The following is a 19,589-nucleotide window of genomic DNA, read 5'->3' on the forward strand; positions in this document are numbered from 1 at the left end:
GTATACAGCACAGAGCACAGCCCACAGAGAACTATATACAGCCCACAGCAGTATACAGCACAGAGCACAGCCCACAGAGAACTATATACAGCCCACAGTAGTATACAGCACAGAGCACAGCCCACAGAGAACTATATACAGCCCACAGCAGTATACAGCACAGAGCACAGCCCACAGAGAACTATATACAGCCCACAGCAGTATACAGCACAGAGCACAGCCCACAGAGAACTATATACAGCCCACAGTAGTATACAGCACAGAGCACAGCCCACAGAGAACTATATACAGCCCACAGCAGTATACAGCACAGAGCACAGCCCACAGAGTACTATATACAGCCCACAGCAGTATACAGCACAGAGCACAGCCCACAGAGTACTATATACAGCCCACAGCAGTATACAGCACAGAGCACAGCCCACAGAGAGCTATATACAGCCCACAGTAGTATACAGCACAGAGCACAGCCCACAGAGAACTATATACAGCCCACAGTAGTATACAGCACAGAGCACAGCCCACAGAGGACTATATACAGCCCACAGCAGTATACAGCACAGAGCACAGCCCACAGAGAGCTATATACAGCCCACAGAGAACTATATACAGCACAGAGCACAGCCCACAGAGAACTATATACAGCCCACAGTAGTATACAGCACAGAGCACAGCCCACAGAGAACTATATACAGCCCACAGTAGTATACAGCACAGAGCACAGCCCACAGAGAACTATATACAGCCCACAGCAGTATACAGCACAGAGCACAGCCCACAGAGAACTATATACAGCCCACAGTAGTATACAGCACAGAGCACAGCCCACAGAGAGCTATATACAGCCCACAGCAGTATACAGCACAGAGCACAGCCCACAGAGAACTATATACAGCCCACAGTAGTATACAGCACAGAGCACAGCCCACAGAGAACTATATACAGCCCACAGTAGTATAGAGCACAGAGCACAGCCCACAGAGTACTATATACAGCCCACAGCAGTATACAGCACAGAGCACAGCCCACAGGGAACTATATACAGCCCACATCTCTTCTCTTCCTCCCCTCACCTCCTCCGAGAATGGCAGTCCAGAAAAAAAACAAAACTCTCCTCACCTCTCCTCGTGCCCAGCGTTGCTTCCTGGTTCCTGCTCCTTTCTCAGCAGCTGCAGTCTGCCCGGGACACAGCAGGTGCGCGATGATATGACGTCATCGCGCACCCGCAGTGTCAGAGGCAGAGCGGGGAATGATGGGAGAGGAGCGTCTATACGCCGGTATAGTTGAATGCGACGGCGGGGGCGGCGGATTGAGCGGCCCACCACTGGCACCGGCCCTTCTGGCATTTGCCAGAAGTGCCCTATGGCCAGTCCGGCCCTGCCTAATGGTAAAGATAGGGTATGCATGCCAACATAGGCGGACCTGAGGTCGCCTCAGAAAGACCTTTTTGAATCAGGGCTACCATCCATGAACAATTGAAAACCAGATTACAAGAGCGACCAGAATATTAAGGACTCACCTGCTACATTACAAAAGAAAATAACCGGGTACCTCTAGTAGTTACCTACAATCCAAATCTGGAGGTGCTAAGGGGAGCTGCACGGAAATTACAACCTTTACTGCAAAAAGATGCCCGCTTACAATCCATTTTTCCAGACCCCCCACTACTGTGTTTTAGGCAGCCCCCAAATCTAAGAAGCATCATTGTCAAGAGCTCCCTTCCTCTCCAACAGCTGCAGGAACCTTTCCTTGCAACCAGAAAAAATGTAAAACCTGTCCATTTATAATGACCACGGACAAGATAAAGATCCCCAATTCACATCAGGAGTACAAGATGCCAGGTAATTTCAGCTGCGTCACTTCTAATGTGGTGTACCTAATTATTTGTACTAAATGTCCAACTGGGGGTCTGTATGTAGGGGAGACAGGGCAGAAACTGAGAACAAGGATGAACTCTCACCGCCATACAATAAGAGAAAAAAGAATGGATCTACCTGTGGCAATACTTTTCTGTCTACCAAATCATAACATTATGGACATGAAATTACTTGTACTAAAAGGTAACTTCAAATCGCAGAAAGACAGGAGAGTCTGGGAATATGATGACGACCTTTGACACTCTAACTGCAGGAATGAATGTGTCACACGGATTTATGTCTTTTTACATCAACAAAGGAACTTGCCCCTCAGACCATGTGGGGTCATCACAACAGAACAAGACCCCAATAAAGCAATCCTTATCTAAGAACTGGCCCAATATCTATGGACATAACTGTTTATCACCCATGGTAATTCTGCTTCATGTCAATTGTCTTATCCATGGTTTTTCCCTTTTTTTTTTTATTCTATGCTGTTGTGCATAAATATGTGATTCTTCAGAATTTGTATTAGTCTATGCCTGATGGAGACCTGTGTAGTCTCGGAAGCTTGCAATTTGTTACCATCTTTTCAGTTAGCCATTAAAAGGTATCAACCACTGAGGACTCTCAATTCTAAATATTTTTTTATATAACGCCTACATTATTGAATCAAACACAGATAAATTCAGTCTTAATGATGAACAAAAAACAAGATATTCAAAGTATGGTTACCCTCACATATGGGGAAAAAGGTTACAGACCACATCCAGATTAAATGAGGATCATGAATTGACACATAGTACAAAAGAAGACAGACTTAGACAATTAAATTTGTTCTTTACAGGCAAATCCACTCCTACAATTGATGTTCTTGGAAGTCTGTGAACTAATATTAATGATGACCCATTTGCATTTTTTGGTAAAATTTGAACAGGCCTATAGGATGGTGATGGATCTTAGGCCTCATCCGGAGCCAACATCCATGATCAGATTTTTTGTAAAAAAGTTCAAATATTTAGATCCTGCCTCAGAGCAATTGGCTAGTGCACAGCCGTCATTGGAAGAAGCAACAGTTTTTATTGACAAAGTAAGGAGATCCATGAAACAAAATCAGGTCAAGGCTAAAATAGCTGTAGTTCATGAGAAGAAGACAGTCAGCTGAAACCTAGACGCACAGTAACATCCAAGAACAGAGATTACATTGATCATAGAGGTAAAAATACTACATAAAGGAACAATATCCATTGTTATTTCTGTGGAATGCCTGGACACTTAAAGTGGCAGTACAGAAAATTCTTGAGAGCAGAATCAGAGACAGGTACTCAAGGAACAGGTAAGCTTGGAAGGGAAAACACTCATGCCAAAATCATCCACCAAACCTTCCGCACCTCCAGTACATTCTTCTGCACTCACTCAGACTGACATCAGACAGACACAGTCACCGTATGCACCATTAATAAGACAGATCAGAGAGATGACAGTGAAGGAGACTGAGTCCAGGGACAGAATTCCAAGTGCTTTTAAAAAGGACATTGGTCTTCTCCCATCTCCTCCATCTTTCTGACAATTACAGACTACTCCTACACCCCATCCATTGTAATTTGTGACTCGAGTTACATTGGATGACTGTGGAAGACCATTTATCAATGGAAATTTAGCAGGACAGAATCTTGTATTTCTTATTGATAAAGGAGCTCAATTAAGTGTGGCAAATCTTGATTTGAAGCTACAACCAGATTCATCAGTTTGTACAATTGTTGGTTTTAGTGGAAAATGTGGAACTAAAGCAACCTTGGTTACCAATGTGACTTTGGAAATACCTATCAAAACAGGAATTGACATTTGGTATTGTCGTGATTCTCAAAATATACTTGGCACAGATTTTATGCAGAAATTTGGATGGGTAGTCGATCTAGGAAATCAAGTGATCTGGAAAGATTCTAATGGTTGTAAACCTGAAGTCATTGACCCTAGTGATTATAGCCATGTTGGAAGTATTTGCTTAAATGATGTTGTGTCATCAGATCAGCTGTGGCCTGAAACTGGTGGTGATGAAGTATTGACAGAAATTGTACAGCTTTTTCCTTATCATTGGGCTCAGTTCAGGAAGGAGTTTGGTACAATGAAGGATGTTGTTGTAAATGTGGAAGGGCAAAATCCTCCTCCTCAGCGTCAGTATAAATTGCCTCCAGAATCAATTGAGTCTATGTCAAAGATCATACAGGAATTGTTAGATCAAGGTGTCATCCGAAAGGCTAATTCTGTAAGTAACAATCCTTTGTGGTGTGTCTTGAAATCTGACGTTCTTATCGAATGATATTGGATTTGCGGATGTTTAACAAACATACTCCCAATGTAGCACCCATTGTTGCAGATACTCATGACATGATGGCAAGGCTGAATGCAAAGGCCAAATACTTCTCTGTACTGAACATCAGTAATGTTTTTTTCAGTATACCTCTTGAAAAGAGTTATCAGTACAAGTTTGCATTTACTTTCCTGGATGAACAATATCTGTTTTGCAGGTTCCCTCAAGGAGCACATTTGTTACCTAGTGTTTTCCATCAGGCGTTGGCAAAGGTATTATCCCAATTTTCGAGGCCTGATTGTATTTCGCAGTATGTTGATGATATTCTGTTATCTACTGAGGATAAAGAGTCACATGTTTCTCTTCTGACAGAATTGTTTGAGCTGCTGCATGATGCAGGGTTGAAATTGAACACCAAAAAGGTCAAATTGATGCAGACCAAGGTCAGGTTTTTGGGAGTGTTGTTGAGTCCAGGAAAAAGAAAGCCATTGCAGGAAAGAATAGAGTCAATTGCTTCTCTACCAATTCCAACATCACACAAGGCATTGCAATATTTCTTGGGTCTTAGGGTTAGAACTATTGAAGGGACTTCATTGAAAATTTTGCAGACAAGGCCAGGCCTTTGTATGATGTTTTAGAAGGTGAAATAGTGATTACTTTGGTCCTTGGGGTGATGAACAGCAAACCTCATTTGAACAATTGAAAATGAATTTACAAAATGCACCTGCTTTGTCCACAGTAGATCCTTCGGCTCCATTTGCTTTGCAAGTACACACCTCAGAGACATCTGTGTCTGCTGTGCAGGGAGAAGACTGGAGAATTTTGGGCTATTTTTCTAAGCTCTCAACCGTTGAAAGAGGGTTTGAGACATGTGCAAGACACTTGGCAGGTGCAGTCAAAGCAACTGAACACTTTGTTGGGTTCATCAAAATCACTTTGCAAACTCCTCATTCTACACTAAAACTTCTCTTTGAGAACAATATCCCACGTGTGTCACAGAGATTTGCTCATTGGTTATTGTCATTGTCTCCCAAATAAATTGAGATAGATTATAAGGCCAAATATGTTCTTCCTCAGTTTATGCAATATGAAGGACAAACTTATGATTGTTTACAGGCTTATCATGATCCTAGTCCATCGCTTTTCAGACGGAAGCCAGAGGCAACAGATGAACCAATTTTTGTAGATGGTTCCAGATTCTATTCCGATGGGCACTAACTATTATTCAGGATATGCCATTTTTTATCCCAAAAGAGGACAGGTTGTAAAACACAAATTACCAAGTCATTTTTTAGCTCAAAGGGCAGAGTTAGATGTGGTAAAAATGGTACTACAGCTGAACGAAGCTGATGATCAGTGTCCCATTGTAATCTACATTGATAGCTCCTATGTTGTTAGATCACTGACAGATTATTTGCCAGTTTGAGGAAAAGAGGCTATGTAGATTCTTCTAATAAGTTTCTTGTACATAGTGACACACTGAAAAAATTTTTGAGATAGCATCAAAAAACCCTAATTGTTTTGCTATTGTCAAAGTCCCTGCCCATAAAAAATCTGATGATATATTATCTGTTGGAAATGCAACCACAGATGTGTTAGCCAAAGAGGCAGCCCTGACAGAAGAAGTGTTTCAACCTGAACCTCTTGAGATTTTAGCAGTTCAAAGAACAGACATGCATATCCGTTCCGGAAGAACAAGAAAAAGACACATCTCTTGTTTCCCGGGTTGATCCAAAACCTCCCTTTTGTGAAAACGGGGTTTTGTGTCATGACATAAATGGAGAGTTGCGTCCTGTTGTACCAAAACATCTACAGGTTGAGTTCACAAGATATAATTATGAAATCTTGGGTCAACAGAAATTGTTAGGCATTCTCAGAGAGAAATTTTACTGGGAAAAGATGGAAGAGACTGTACAAAGTATTGCTCAATCATGTCTCATTTGTGCCCAAATTTATCTAAAACCAAAAGGAAAGAAACCGCCACTTCTCCGAACCGCACCTGCAGATGGTCCATGGTCTACATTACAAATCGACTACATTGGTCCGTTACCATTAGGTAAAAATGGTCTCAGGTATGCATTGGTTGTAGTAGATGTTTTTTCTAAATGGGTTGAAATATTACCTGTCAGGAAAGATGATGCTTTGTCTACAGCTAGAGCAATAGTTTATCATGTCTTTTGTACTTGGGGATCCCCAGAATCATCTCCTCTGAAAGAGGAAGTCACTTTACAGGAAAAATCATGCAAGTATGTACTATTCTAGGGGTACAACAACAGTTCCATGTACCTTACCATCCACAGTCCGCTGGAAAGGATGAATAGAACAATAAAATCCATAATTGCCAAGATGCTATTGGACAAAGGCAATACTTGGGTTGTTGCAGTACCTTTTGTACTGTTGAGTGTGAGAGGAACAACTTCTTCCACAACTCAATTTAGTCCTTTTGAACTAATGACAGGAAGAAAAATGCCATTGATTTTTCCACATGAACCATTTTTGTCCACACCTCAAAAAGAAGCTGTTGCAAGATCCAAATGGTTGCAATTGTTGCAGGAAAACTTGAAAACTATTCTTCCACAAGTTGCATCAAGAATGCAGAGAATGGAGTCACCCTATAAATCCAAATTCAAGATGATGATTAAAACTTTCAGGGAGAGTGGACCATGGGAAAGTAACTGGGAAGGTCCCTTTCAGATAATCGAAACCATGGGACAAGGTATGATTCTTGTACAACAAGCATCTAATGTGGTTAAAAATACCCGCAGACAACAAAGAGTGTGGGTACATGTCGATCAATGCAAATTGTATATTGCAAAATAATGATACTGCTTTTCTTTTAGGAAGAAATGGATTCCAATAAGGGCTGGAATATGAAACCCCATGTCCTTGATGGAAGGGATTCAACATCAATCCTTCAGGAGAAGAAGACATTTCCCAGGAAAAGCTACTGAAGGGAATCACATTTCTGCTACTTTGTACTATTTCATCTGTGATCTACGCAGAAGATATTTTACATCATGGAACAAATACAAACAATTTTAGGAAAATCAGTAACTAGTTGGTCACAGTCTTCAGCAAAAATGGCAACAGGAAATGTATTACCTAATCCGATTGTTATTAAAATTATTGTGGTTTTGCTGTGTATAATGTATCAAATAGTTATATGTAAAATTAAGAACATTTATAAAAAGATAAAGACAAATTAAAAAGGGAGATGATATTTTAAGAGAGATGTTAAAACTGAAAAATATAACTGTTTTAATTTTTATTTTTACAATAGTTTTGAAAATTCAGATGACATTCAAAACAGATGTTGATAGAATGTTTTCAGAATAAAGACTGGATGTGATACGAATGGTGAGAGAATTTAGTTTAGGATTGATTACGATATTTCTCAAATCATAATCGGGGTGGACTGCAAAATATTAATATTTCAATAATAAAAAATATAAATTACTTAACATATGAGCAGAGACTCTGGTTAGTGGGTGACTGAGTTATTCTGAGGACTTTGGCCCATACATCTATTCTCTGTCAGAACTATAGGACTTTTGAAAGAACTGTCAATATGTGGCTATTTGGAGATAGTAAATGGTTCCCAAAGGTCACAGACTATATGCTTAAGTATTTCAAAATGAGTTAATGTACAAATAACTAATATTCATATTCCATGAGTTACTAGTGTTCTTCTAATATGGTAGAGACTATGAATATAGTGGCAGATCACCATATGTGGTTATGAGACAGGAAAAATAGAAGCCAATGTAAGTCTATGGGTCAAAATAGTATATAAGCTGACCTATTTCTTGTTCAGGAGATCTCTCATACCTTGAGAATCTCCAACCTGGACCACATCATACTTCAAGACCATATGTAAGAACCAATGAATGCTTGTTTTCTCTTCTATAATCTAATACATATTTTTGTGTGCTATGAACTTACTTTTCTTCATTTTTGTAATCATTTTTTGAATGAACGTTAAACAAGATTTGTTTTATCCACACAATTCAATATTGTTTTCATTTCTATCCGCACTGTGCTCTTACTTAGAAAAAATAACACTTTTACTTTTTTAACAGGTGCCTTTAAGATCTATCAATGGCGCTGCTATTATGGCGAAACTCAGAATGAATAGCCGATAGTACCCCACAATTCCAAGAAACGCCCTCACTTGCTTCTTGGGAAGTGGTTGCAGCCACTCTTCAATCGCCTCAATCTTGTTTATTTGTAGCTTAATTTCGCCTCCCCGACGACATAGCCTAGGTACTTGGCATATTTTTTGGAATTATGGTGAACCCCGCATTTCTTAAAGCATCCAGAACCATCTGTACTTTTGGCAGATGACTAGCCCAGTCAGGGCTAAAGACCACAATGTCATCGAGGTACGCTGCGGCATACTTCTTATGCAGAGTCAGGATCCGATCCATCGCCCTCTGGAAGATTAGCGGGCCCTCTGCAGACCGAAGGTCATTCTGGTGTATTGAAAACACCCATCAAGCATCGAGAAGGCCATCTTTTCCTTGACACTATGGGACATGGGGATTTGCCAATAGCCCTTCGTCAGGTCTAGGGTTGTAATATACCTTGCAGGACCAAGTCTCTCTCGTCCACATAAGACATCGGGTATGCATCAAATCTTTAGACTTCATTCAGCTTGCAGTAGTCGTTGCAGAACCGCCACTCACCATCAGGCTTTGGCACGAGGATGACTGGACTCGATCATCCACTTTTTGACTCCTATCACCTCGAGATCTAGCATCCTCTTCACCTCATTTGAAATCAACTCCTGACGTGCTTCCGGAATTCTATAGGGCTTTAGGTTCACCCTGACATGCCGTTCTGTTAACATGTCATGCTCTACCACCTGAGTATGCCTTGACAGCTCTGAGAACAGGACATGGTTCTGCTGCAACAGCTCCTGACACTGTTGCCTCTGGGTGGGCATTAGAGTCTCTGCAACAGTGACATTGTCGACTGTGACTTTGGGACTGGCTCCCAGGCAAGGGGCATCCAGCGATTCTTGGTCTCGCTAAGGTTTTACCAAGTTCACATGATAAGACTTGGTGCGGCTTCCATCGATCCGGCCGTGTACCTTGTAATTAACTTCACCCAGTTTTTCCACCACCTCATATGGGCCTTTCCACTTAGCTAGGATCTTGCTCCACCATACAGATAAGCACTAATATTATTTTATTATTATTATACATCTAAATATATGAGGCATCGTGATTACTCGCTAATCCCGCCCCCTGCCCAGTAGCTCCGCCCCCTGTCCAGTAGCTCCGCCCCCACCCCATCATCACAGATAATACCGCCCCCACCTCATTACCACACACAATCCCGCCCCACCACATTACCACACATAATCCCGCCCCCCACCACATCACACAATCCTGCCCCTCCACCACATCACCACACATAATCCCGCCCCCCCACATCACCACACACAATCCCGCCCCCCCACATCACCACACACAATCCCGCCCCCACCACATCACACTTGCTAATCCTGCCCAGTAGCTCCGCCCCCACCTCATCACCACACATAATACCGCCCCCCACCCCATTACCACACACAATCCCGCCCCCACCACATTACCACACATAATCCCGCCCCTCACCACACATAATCCCACCCTCACCACATTACCACACACAATCCCACCCCCACCACATTACCACAGATAATCCCGCCCCCACCACATCACCACACATAATCCCACCCCCCACATCACCACACATAATCCCGCCCCCCACCCCATCACCACACATAATACCGCCCCCCACCCCATTACCACACACAATCCAGCCCCCACCACATTACCACACATAATCCCGCCCCCCACCACTTTACCACACATAATCCCGCCCCCATGACATTACCACACATAATCCCGCCCCACCACATTACCACAAATAATCCCGCCCCCACCACATCACCACACATAATCCCACCTCCCACATCACCACACATAATCTCGCCCCCCACCACATCACCACACATAATCCCGCCCCCCACCACATCACCACACATAATCCCGCCCCCCACATCACCACAGATAATCCCGCCCCCCCACCACATCACCACAGAAAATCCTGCCCTCCACATTACCACACATAATCCCGCCCCCACCACATCACCACACATAATCCCGCCCCCCCACCACATCACCACACATAATCCCACCCCCCTACCACATCACCACAGATAATTCCGCCCCCCACCACATCACAAAAAATCCCGCCCTCCACCACATTACCACAGATAATCCCGCCCCCACCACATTACCACACATTATTCTGCTCCACCACATAATCCTGCCCCATCACCACACATAATCCCGCCCCCACCACATTACCACACATAATCCTGCCCCTCACATTACCACACGAGGCTCCGTCCCCATACATTACCACATGAGGCTCTGTCCCCACACATTACCATACAAGGGTCCGTCCTCACACATTACCACACGAGGCTCCGTCCCCACACATTACCATACAAGGCTCCGTCCTCACACATTACCACACGAGGTTCCGTCCCCCCACATTACCACATGAGGCTCTGTCCCCACACATTACCACACGAGGCTCCATCCCCACACATTAACACACGAGGCTCCGTCCCCACATTACCACACGAGGCTCCGTCCCCACACATCACACGAGGCTCCGTCCCCACACATTATCACACGAGGCTCCGTCCTAACACATAACCACACGAGGCTCCGTTCCTACACACCACATTACCACACGAGGCTCTGCCCCCCGCATAACCACATGAGGCTCCGTCCCCACACATTACCACACGAGGCTCCATCCTCACACATTACCACACGAGGCTGCGTCCCCACACATTACCACATGAGGCTGCGTCCCCACACATTACCACACGAGGCTCTGTCCCCACACATTACCACATGAGGCTCCGTCCCCACACATTATCACACGAGGCTCTGTCCCCACACATTACCACATGAGGCTGCGTCCCCACACATTACCACACGAGGCTCTGTCCCCACACATTACCACATGAGGCTCCGTCCCCACACATTATCACACGAGGCTCTGTCCCCACACATTACCACATGAGGCTCCGTCCCCACACATTATCACACGAGGCTCTGTCCCCACACATTACCACATGAGGCTCCGTCCCCACACATTATCACACGAGGCTCCAACCTCACACATTACCACATGAGGCTGCGTCCCCACACATTACCACACGAGTCTCTGTCCCCACACATTACCATATGAGACTCCGTCCTCACACATTACCACATGAGGCTCCGTCCCCACAATTTAGTTGTGTTTTACAGAGAAATTTTAACTTAATTTATGGTTCGTTATGAAATTTGTTTAAATGCTGAAATGAATAAAAAACACACATCTTACTGAATCCAGTTTGTTTTTGATTTTACACTGTGAATAAAATGTATTATTAGTATTATTCAGATTTTTAATGATTATTATTGTAATTAACTTCATTGTAAGTTAATTTACCACCTGCGTAAGCGCTATTCAATGTTGTCATTTACTTTAGTTTAATCACTAGCAGCGTTAATTTGATAGCAATGAGCGTGCTGAGCGTTAGCTGGCTGGAAACAGCTAGTTTTTTATAGTGCCATTTATTCCATGGCGCTTTACATGTGAAAGCACTAGCATGGGGTTCCCGGGCTGGAACTGCCTCAGTCTCGCTGTTGGTCATAGACCCTTGCCTGTGCCTGGAGAAGATTCTCCTTCATGATAGTCATCACTTTCGCCATTTTCTCCTGCAGCTGCGGAACACAGAATAATATGAAGAAGAAGGAAAAAGACGTAAGACGATAAAACACAGATAGGAATAATAGAGAGGAAATATTGGAGAACAATACATGGAATATTGAGATGGATCCAATCATTGTTTTATAAAAAAAATACTTATTAAACAAAGCTCCGCTCTATACACGTTGTACACACACGACTCTGCTCAGTACATGTCGTAGACACACGGTTCCACTCTGTACAAACATGGCTCCTATCTGTACACAAACAACTCTGCTCTGTACATATTGTACACACACGGCTCAGCACCGTACACCTGGTACACACGTAGCTCCACTGACCAAACCCTGTACACAGGCAGCTTCACTCCATATATGTTGTACACACGGCTCTGCTACATCCACACTGTAAACCCCTCCTGACCCCACACATAAACTTCCCCTCATCCAGCACCATGACAACCAGCACAGCAGAGTCCTGCATACACTGAGGGCCCTGATCATGTGACCCCTGACTCCTCCCCTCCTGTGACCTCATCACAGGTCCTGTGCGCACGGAACTGCCATATATGTGGTGTGCGGCTCTGCAAGTGAAGGTATGTGGAGAATCCCCATTACTGGCGCATTAATATTAGAAATATATTGCTTGGTCTTCCAGACATTATCTTGACCTCCACTGTTCCTGTTAACTGCTATTTCTTAATAACATTTAGAACTGAGGAAAGGGCAACTTGAGAACGCTTTGTTATCTTCTTATATCCTTCTCCTGCTTCCTGGGCCTCCACCATTGTCAGAGAGCTCGGCAGCTGCTTAGAACCCATGGCTGCACAAGGTTAGAGGAGGCCGGGTTTTACAAAGCTGGGAAATTTGCATCACCTGGCCTTTCCTAACAATGATAGTGAACAAGCGATAGCTCTAACAGGTTAATTAAGGTGTGAAACCTGGGTCAAAGTTATCTGAGCGCACACATCTCCAAGCCTGCCCAAACTTTTTCATCAGCGCCTTTTCATTTTTGTACTTTTTAAAATGTAAAAAATGCCTAAAATAAAAGGCAAATGTGTCATCTATAACTTTAGGCCTTTTAGACGTCATTTAATCTTTAATTTGCTTAACTGTTCACAATAACAGCAAAAAACATCTTTTACAATTGGGATAATTATCAGTTTAGCACTTAGCAGCACATCTGCACTTTTATTATTTCCCTTTTTGCACAGTAATATTGCATACACTAGTCCCATATTTTCATTTTTCTTTTTAAAATATTTTTATTAGGTTTTGCATTAAAAACCGGGATTAGGGAAATGAGGGAGGGGAAGGGAAGGGTTAACAGTGGACAGAGGAAGGGATCAATAAAATTAGAGAAACCTAATAACAGTCTCTAACAAACAAATACTGATTTGCAATTTGAAGAATGTTGTATGTAGATGTTATACTTAAATGTATACAATTCCGAGGAAAGAGGCACAAAATGGCAATTTTAAGCCTTAAATTTGCTGTTCCAGATCTTCCATTTCTTAGAATATTTGTAAACACTGCTATTGTTAGCCGCAAATCTCCATTCCAGAGCGCTATGTTGGTGAATTTTGTCCAAAATATCTGAGAATTTGGATGTTTTGGAGGATCTGTATGATGACATATCTAACCGAGGGGTCAAATTGCTCCATGTTAAGGGAAAGAAGCGCCCTTTGAGGGGTGATCACAAAGTTGTCAGAAAAGAAGTTAATATGGCGCGATACCTGGAACCAGAGATTTTTTATTTTCGGTCAACCCCAAAAAAGTGAAAGAGATTACCCTGTTGTCCGCAGTCTCTCCAACATAAGGGAGAGTGTTCCTGGTTTATATGTGACAATCTGATGGGCGTTAGATACCATCTTGTCATTATTTTACAATAGGACTCATGGAACACCATTGATATGCTTGACTGGTATGTGTTTTTTGTAGCGCTGTCCCATTGTTCAGTTCCCAAGTCTGTACCAAGGTCGGACTTCCACCTCTTCATATATACGTTTTTAGAGCTAACATTTTCCTTGATAAAGTAACCACATAGGTTACTTCGGCTCCAAATGTTTTTATTATTTAGGTTGCACAGCGGTGAAGAATGGATTTCAAGATTCAAGGCTTTACCATCAGGAGTTTTTGTATACTGTCCTATAGCATAATAAAAGGGACCAGTTCAGAAGAAGGTAATTTGTATTTAGATTTTATCTCGCTGAATGTAAGGAATTTAATCCCATTGTGAATATTCCCAATTCTCCTAATGCCAGATTTGTTCCATGATTCGGTCAGAGGGAGGTTAAATATTAAAGCTAATAAGTGTAGAGGAAATTTCGTAACTTGTTCAATTTTATTAAAGTTTTTGTATGGTTTAACCAATGTTCTCCAGGCAAAAATTGCGGATTGAAAAATGGGATGTGTTGTTTCCTTTTCTGATTTATGGAACAGGAAATTGAAAAAATGTTCCCGAACAGAGTCCATATTACTGACGTCCCTCTCCAGGCAAAACCAAGCAGGGTGCACCTTGTTGTTATTAAACCAGTGCCAGCTTTGCTTGACTAATGAAGCCAAGTAGTACACGTGCACATTTGGCAAACCTGCGCCTCCTCTACCTTTGTGTTTATGGAGAATGTCTAACGACACCCTAGCCCTCTTACAGTTCCATATGGAAGAACATATTAGACTTTGGATCTTATGGATAGAATGGTATGGAAGGATTACTGGGAGGGTCTTGAAAACATAAAGGATCTTGGGTAAAATAAAGGACTTGATTGTTAGTATTCTTCCAAATATAGAGAGATCTGATTGCGCAAAATATGAGATATCTTGGGAAACAGTGTTAAGGATATTATCCAGGTTGCTCCTAACGGTTGCTCATGTCTGCTATACTGATTCCTACCGTAGATAGGTTATCCCCATTCTCTCCCATGTAAATTCCATTTATGGGAGTTAATTTTAAAGTATGAAGTTTTGGAGAATAACTCCAGTTCTAGGGAAAGGGCTTTGATAGATTTTGTGGGTTCAAGTAACGTGAGGAAAAGGTTATCCACAAACAATCCTAATTTAAAGTGACGTGACAGCAAATTAAATCCTTGAATTTCTATATTCATTCTAATTCTTTCGGCTAGGGGCTCTATAGCAATAACAAACAACAGGGGTGACAAAGGACATACCTGTCTCGTCCCGTTGGAAATGGGTATTGGCTCTGATAATGAGTTATTGGCGTAAATTGTAGCATCGGGGCCTGAATTAAGTGCAAAGACTGAGGACAGGAATTTGTGATCAAAGCCAAGTTTATCAAGAGTCGCTTTCAGATATGACCAGTTCAACCTGTCGAAGGCCTTTTCTGCATCTAATGCCAGAAAGGCCCCTTGGGATTTTGAAGTTTTAGCTATGTTAATTAAATTTACCCTTTTGGTCCCATCTGACGCTTCTGTGAAGCTGTTAAATATGCTTATTTTCGCACATTTATTTAATCAGGACTTAACCAGGTGCATTACTCTTAAAGAAAAATGTCATGATATTCTGATAAAATATGTAGTGGTTTATTGAATTGTTCACTGAAAAACCACCAAAAATAGATGAAATAGTTACGAACAGATTGTCCATGTGTAGATATCAGCACTCGATATTCATCTTTCCCAAAGTTCTGAATGGTAAAAGCCGTCTGTCTGTGTGAAATCTGAAGGTCATCATGGCTACCAGCTGTTGCTTTCTTGTGTGATGTCCATGGAAAATGATGGTGAAGGCAGGAGGTGACAGTCCCCACGTGACAAAAGTCCCCACACCCTCCTAAGAGACATTTATATATGTGTCCTACAGACCACGTGTTGTCCTTTATATGGTGTTGACCTATGCTCTGAGCTTCATACACAGAAATAGCCCTTTGCACTGTCAGCAAGAAGCAATGTGCTATGAGTAAATTCAGGAGAGGGGCCCAAGAGAAATTCTGCAAGCACTATTGTATGATCAGATAAAGTTTTCTTCAAAAATATTATATTTTTACCCTTGGTCAGAGTAAATATATTTGTAAGTATTAAGTCTATGCGGGACGACGTCTTATGCACATCTGAAAAGTGGGAATATTTGTGTTGACAAGGTATTTAACCATCGGAAGGTATTGTAGAGCTCATTCTGAACTTGCCAATTTTTTAGCGCCAGTGCCTTGTAGTGAACTGAGGAAGAGGAGGAGGAGTCTAAAGTGCTGTCAGGAACCATGTTAAAATCTCCTAACAGTATAAGATCCCCGGATTTGACTTTGTTCACTTTCTTTTGTAATTTGTTCAGGAATGAAATGTGTCTAGTGTTTGGGACATATACTGTATATTCACTACTGTGCAAGGCCTGTTATTTAGTAAGCATAGGAGGATATAATACCTACCCAAAGAGTTTATCTCCTTGACAAACTGGAATGGGACAGGGCTACTTACCATCGTGATGACGCCTGCTTGTTTGGAAGAACGCAACGATTTGAATACATGGGGAAAGGTTTTGTGTTGGAAAACTGGTTGGCCGTCAATTGCCATTTTAACGTCCTGCAAACATACAAGATCAGCATGGGTGTGGTTAATCTCTTTCCATACAGCAAATCTCTTATTGGGGCTATTGAGACCCCTAACATTGTATGACAAAATATTCATTAACAAATAAAAGACAATGCATTAATAGTACAGGAAAAAGGGACAAAAAAAATTACAGACTGCAATTGGCCTTTTAACGTGTGCCAAAACAGTTTAACTTACAAACAATAGGAGTTCTCCTGGAGGACTCCAAACCAGTTGGTGTCTCACCTTAATGTGGGGAAAAAAAAGCAACCCAATAATTTGTGGCTAAGATCCCACAAGGACCCCATTGTTCAGAGTTTGATTGACAATATAAAGAGAATGTTTTCCCCTCCTAACCCTTACCCTTAAACGCTGGTTCTTCCATAAGAAAATTTATGAACCTTGAACCCTCTTGGGATGAGTTAATTGGGTAATTTTTGTTGTTATTCCAAACCAGGAGCTTTGTGGGGAAACCCCACCTATAGGGAACCCTAAGTTCTCTGAGTTTTGAAGTCACTTCTTTGAAGGACCTTCGTGCGTCCATGGTTGCATTTGAGAAATCTGAGAAAAATCTTACTATTTTTATATGGTTCAGGAAAGGAGCCCCTCTCTCTGATACTTTTTAAAAAAATTTCTTTGGTTTCAAAAAAATGAATTCGGAGGATGGTATTTCCTGGTTTATCCTGTGGAATCCCGTGGGAACGCGGGAGATGGTGGATACGGTCGATATTTAGTTCCAAATCTGACAAATTGGGTACCGATTTTTTTAATAAGTTTCTCGTGTAGCCTGAAAGATCATTTTGAGGAACTGATTCTGGAATGCCTCTAATCTTTAAATTGTTCCTCCTGTTACGATCTTCGAGATCCAGATTTGAGGTCTGTTTGGATAGATAAATGGTATCGTTCTCCACCAGAGTGAGCCTTTTTTCATTTTTTTTGAACCTCTGATTGAAACTACTGCATACCTCTTGGAGAGACAGTTTGTGTCTCAAACTCGATTCCCATAGAGTTACTGAAGGATTTTTAAAGAGGCCAGCCAAAAATTCCTCAGTAACTTGTTTACTGGAACCGAGATATTCATCTAGGTTAACTGAGGGAATTGGGGCTGCCATTGGGGAAATGGAGGCAGCGTGATCATTTTTAATCCTCTGTTTCTCTGGGCTATTAGGTGAGTAATCGTCTGAAAGGCTATCTGACTCATCTGTAGAAGGGTTAGCATTATTCTCTTGGTCACTAAAGGTACCGTCACACTCAGCGACGCTGCAGCGATATAGACGACGATCTGACCTAAACTAGATCGCTGGAGCGTCGCTGTTAAGGTCGCTGTAGAGACGTCAAACACAGCAACTCCAGAACGATGCAGGAGTGATCCAGTGAGGTAATGGCGACTCGCTTCTCGTTCTCACTGGTTGTTAGCTCCATGTCAAAAACAGCCGGAGTCGTTGCTTTTGATGTCAAACATGACGATACACGCCGACCTGGCAACGAAATAAAGTTCTGGACTTCTAGCTCCGACGAGCGATGGCACAGCGGGATCCAGATCTCTGCTGCGTGTCAAACACAACGAGATCGCTATCCAGGATGCTGCAACGTCACGGATTGTTGTCGTTATCTTTGCAAAGTTGCTGAGTGTGACGGTACCTTAAGACCCTTTCTTTTATACGATTTAGAGGTGTCCATTTCCTCTGTAGGTATCACAGATGGCTTCAGTGGTTTAATGTCTTCTTTAGTGTTACTTTTGAAAGAAAGTGAGCTGGGATTTGTTTTAGTTGTTGTTTTTTTTGGGCCAATCCCTCCTTTTATTGTCTTATTATATGTCAGGATATATGATTGTTTTGGATAGGAAGATTTTGATTCATCTCCTTTTAGTGGAGTCCCAGATTTTGTTACGCTCGCTCCCTGATTGGTTGGCACGGTCATGCGGGGGTGTGGCCCAACTGTGCCACAAACCAGACTACCCTGGAAGGGGCGGAAGTAAGTAGCTTCCTAGGTGTTCGCTGGAGCCTCTGATAGTGAGGTCAGGCTTGTGCGGCAGGAAGCTACCAGGTACCTCTCCAGGGTGGTGTCTGGCTGTGGCTGCTGATTCCACCGAGGGGACGGAACACAGTCAGGCAGGCACGGTTGTGACACTGGCAGGTGGATGGGTATGGCAGAGACACTGGCAGGCAGGTGGGAACAGCTGGCACTCTGGCAGACAGGCGGGCACGGCTGGGACACTGGCAGGGCTGGTAGGAAGCGTTATACAGGCAGGTATGTGAAAACAGGTAGGAACCTGTTCAGACAGCAGGGTATTTGAGAACAGGTAGGGATCTGTTCAGACTGTTGCAGAACAGAGGTAGAGCAAGACTGCAAGAGCGAATGCAAAGCAGAACCACAGGAGACAGGGCTAAGAGCAGAAACGTAGGAGGCGGAGCCAAGAGCAGAGACATAAGGAGTGGAGCAAGGCACAACTGCAAGGAGCGGAGCAGGGTAGAACTGCAAGGAGCGTAGCAGGGTAGAACCGCAAAGAGTGGAGCAGGGTAGAACCGCAAGGAGCGGAGCAAGGTAGAACCCCAAGGAGCGGAGCCGCAGAGCGGAGCCGCAGAGTGCGGAGCCAAGAGCAGAGTAAAGCCACAGAGTGCAGAGCCGAGAGCAGAGCAAAGCCACAGAGTGCAGAGCCGAGAGCAGAGCAAAGCCACAGAGTGCAGAGCCGAGAGCAGAGCAAAGCCACAGAGTGCAGAGCCGAGAGCAGAGCAAAGCCACAGAGTGCAGAGCTAAGAGCAGAGCAAAGCCACAGAGTGCAGAGCTGAGAGCAGAGCAAAGCCACAGAGTGCAGAGCTGAGAGTAGAGCAAAGCCACAGAGTGCAGAGCTGAGAGCAGGGCAAAGTGCCAGCCGGAAAGCACAGCGGTGACGTCACCGCTGTGCTCTGCTTTCCGGCCGGCGCTTACACAGTGCAGAGAAGCACAGCGCCGAGGGACAGACACCGGAATGTAAGTATGTAGTGTTTGGTTTTTTTTACGTTTACTCTGGTAACCAGGGTAAACATCGAGTTACTAAGCGCGGCCCTGCGCTTAGTAACCCGATGTTTACCCTGGTTACCAGTGAAGACATCGCTGAATCATTGTCACACACTGATCC

The 19,589-nt window shown here is 43.2% G+C and overlaps 1 protein-coding gene across 4 annotated transcripts in view; it reads left to right on the forward strand.

Moving 5' to 3' along the window:
* The window catches only part of LOC143767939 (uncharacterized), a 122,768-nt gene that overhangs the window by 68,052 nt on the left and 35,127 nt on the right, over positions 1-19,589 (forward strand). Inside the window, exon 1 of one of the 4 annotated variants that reach the window (XM_077256479.1) lies at positions 12,488-12,529. The exons of 2 other annotated variants lie outside the window; for them this stretch is intronic. In XM_077256479.1, the coding sequence (XP_077112594.1) occupies positions 12,503-12,529 (27 nt within the window). In that variant the 5' untranslated portion in view covers positions 12,488-12,502. Of the gene's footprint in view, positions 1-12,487; positions 12,530-14,011; positions 14,117-19,589 lie in introns of those variants that run through there. One more of the 4 variants, XM_077256480.1, reaches the window with a different exon arrangement.

Source organism: Ranitomeya variabilis, chromosome 4 (assembly GCF_051348905.1).
Source record: "Ranitomeya variabilis isolate aRanVar5 chromosome 4, aRanVar5.hap1, whole genome shotgun sequence".
Classification (NCBI taxonomy): Eukaryota; Metazoa; Chordata; class Amphibia; order Anura; family Dendrobatidae; genus Ranitomeya; species Ranitomeya variabilis.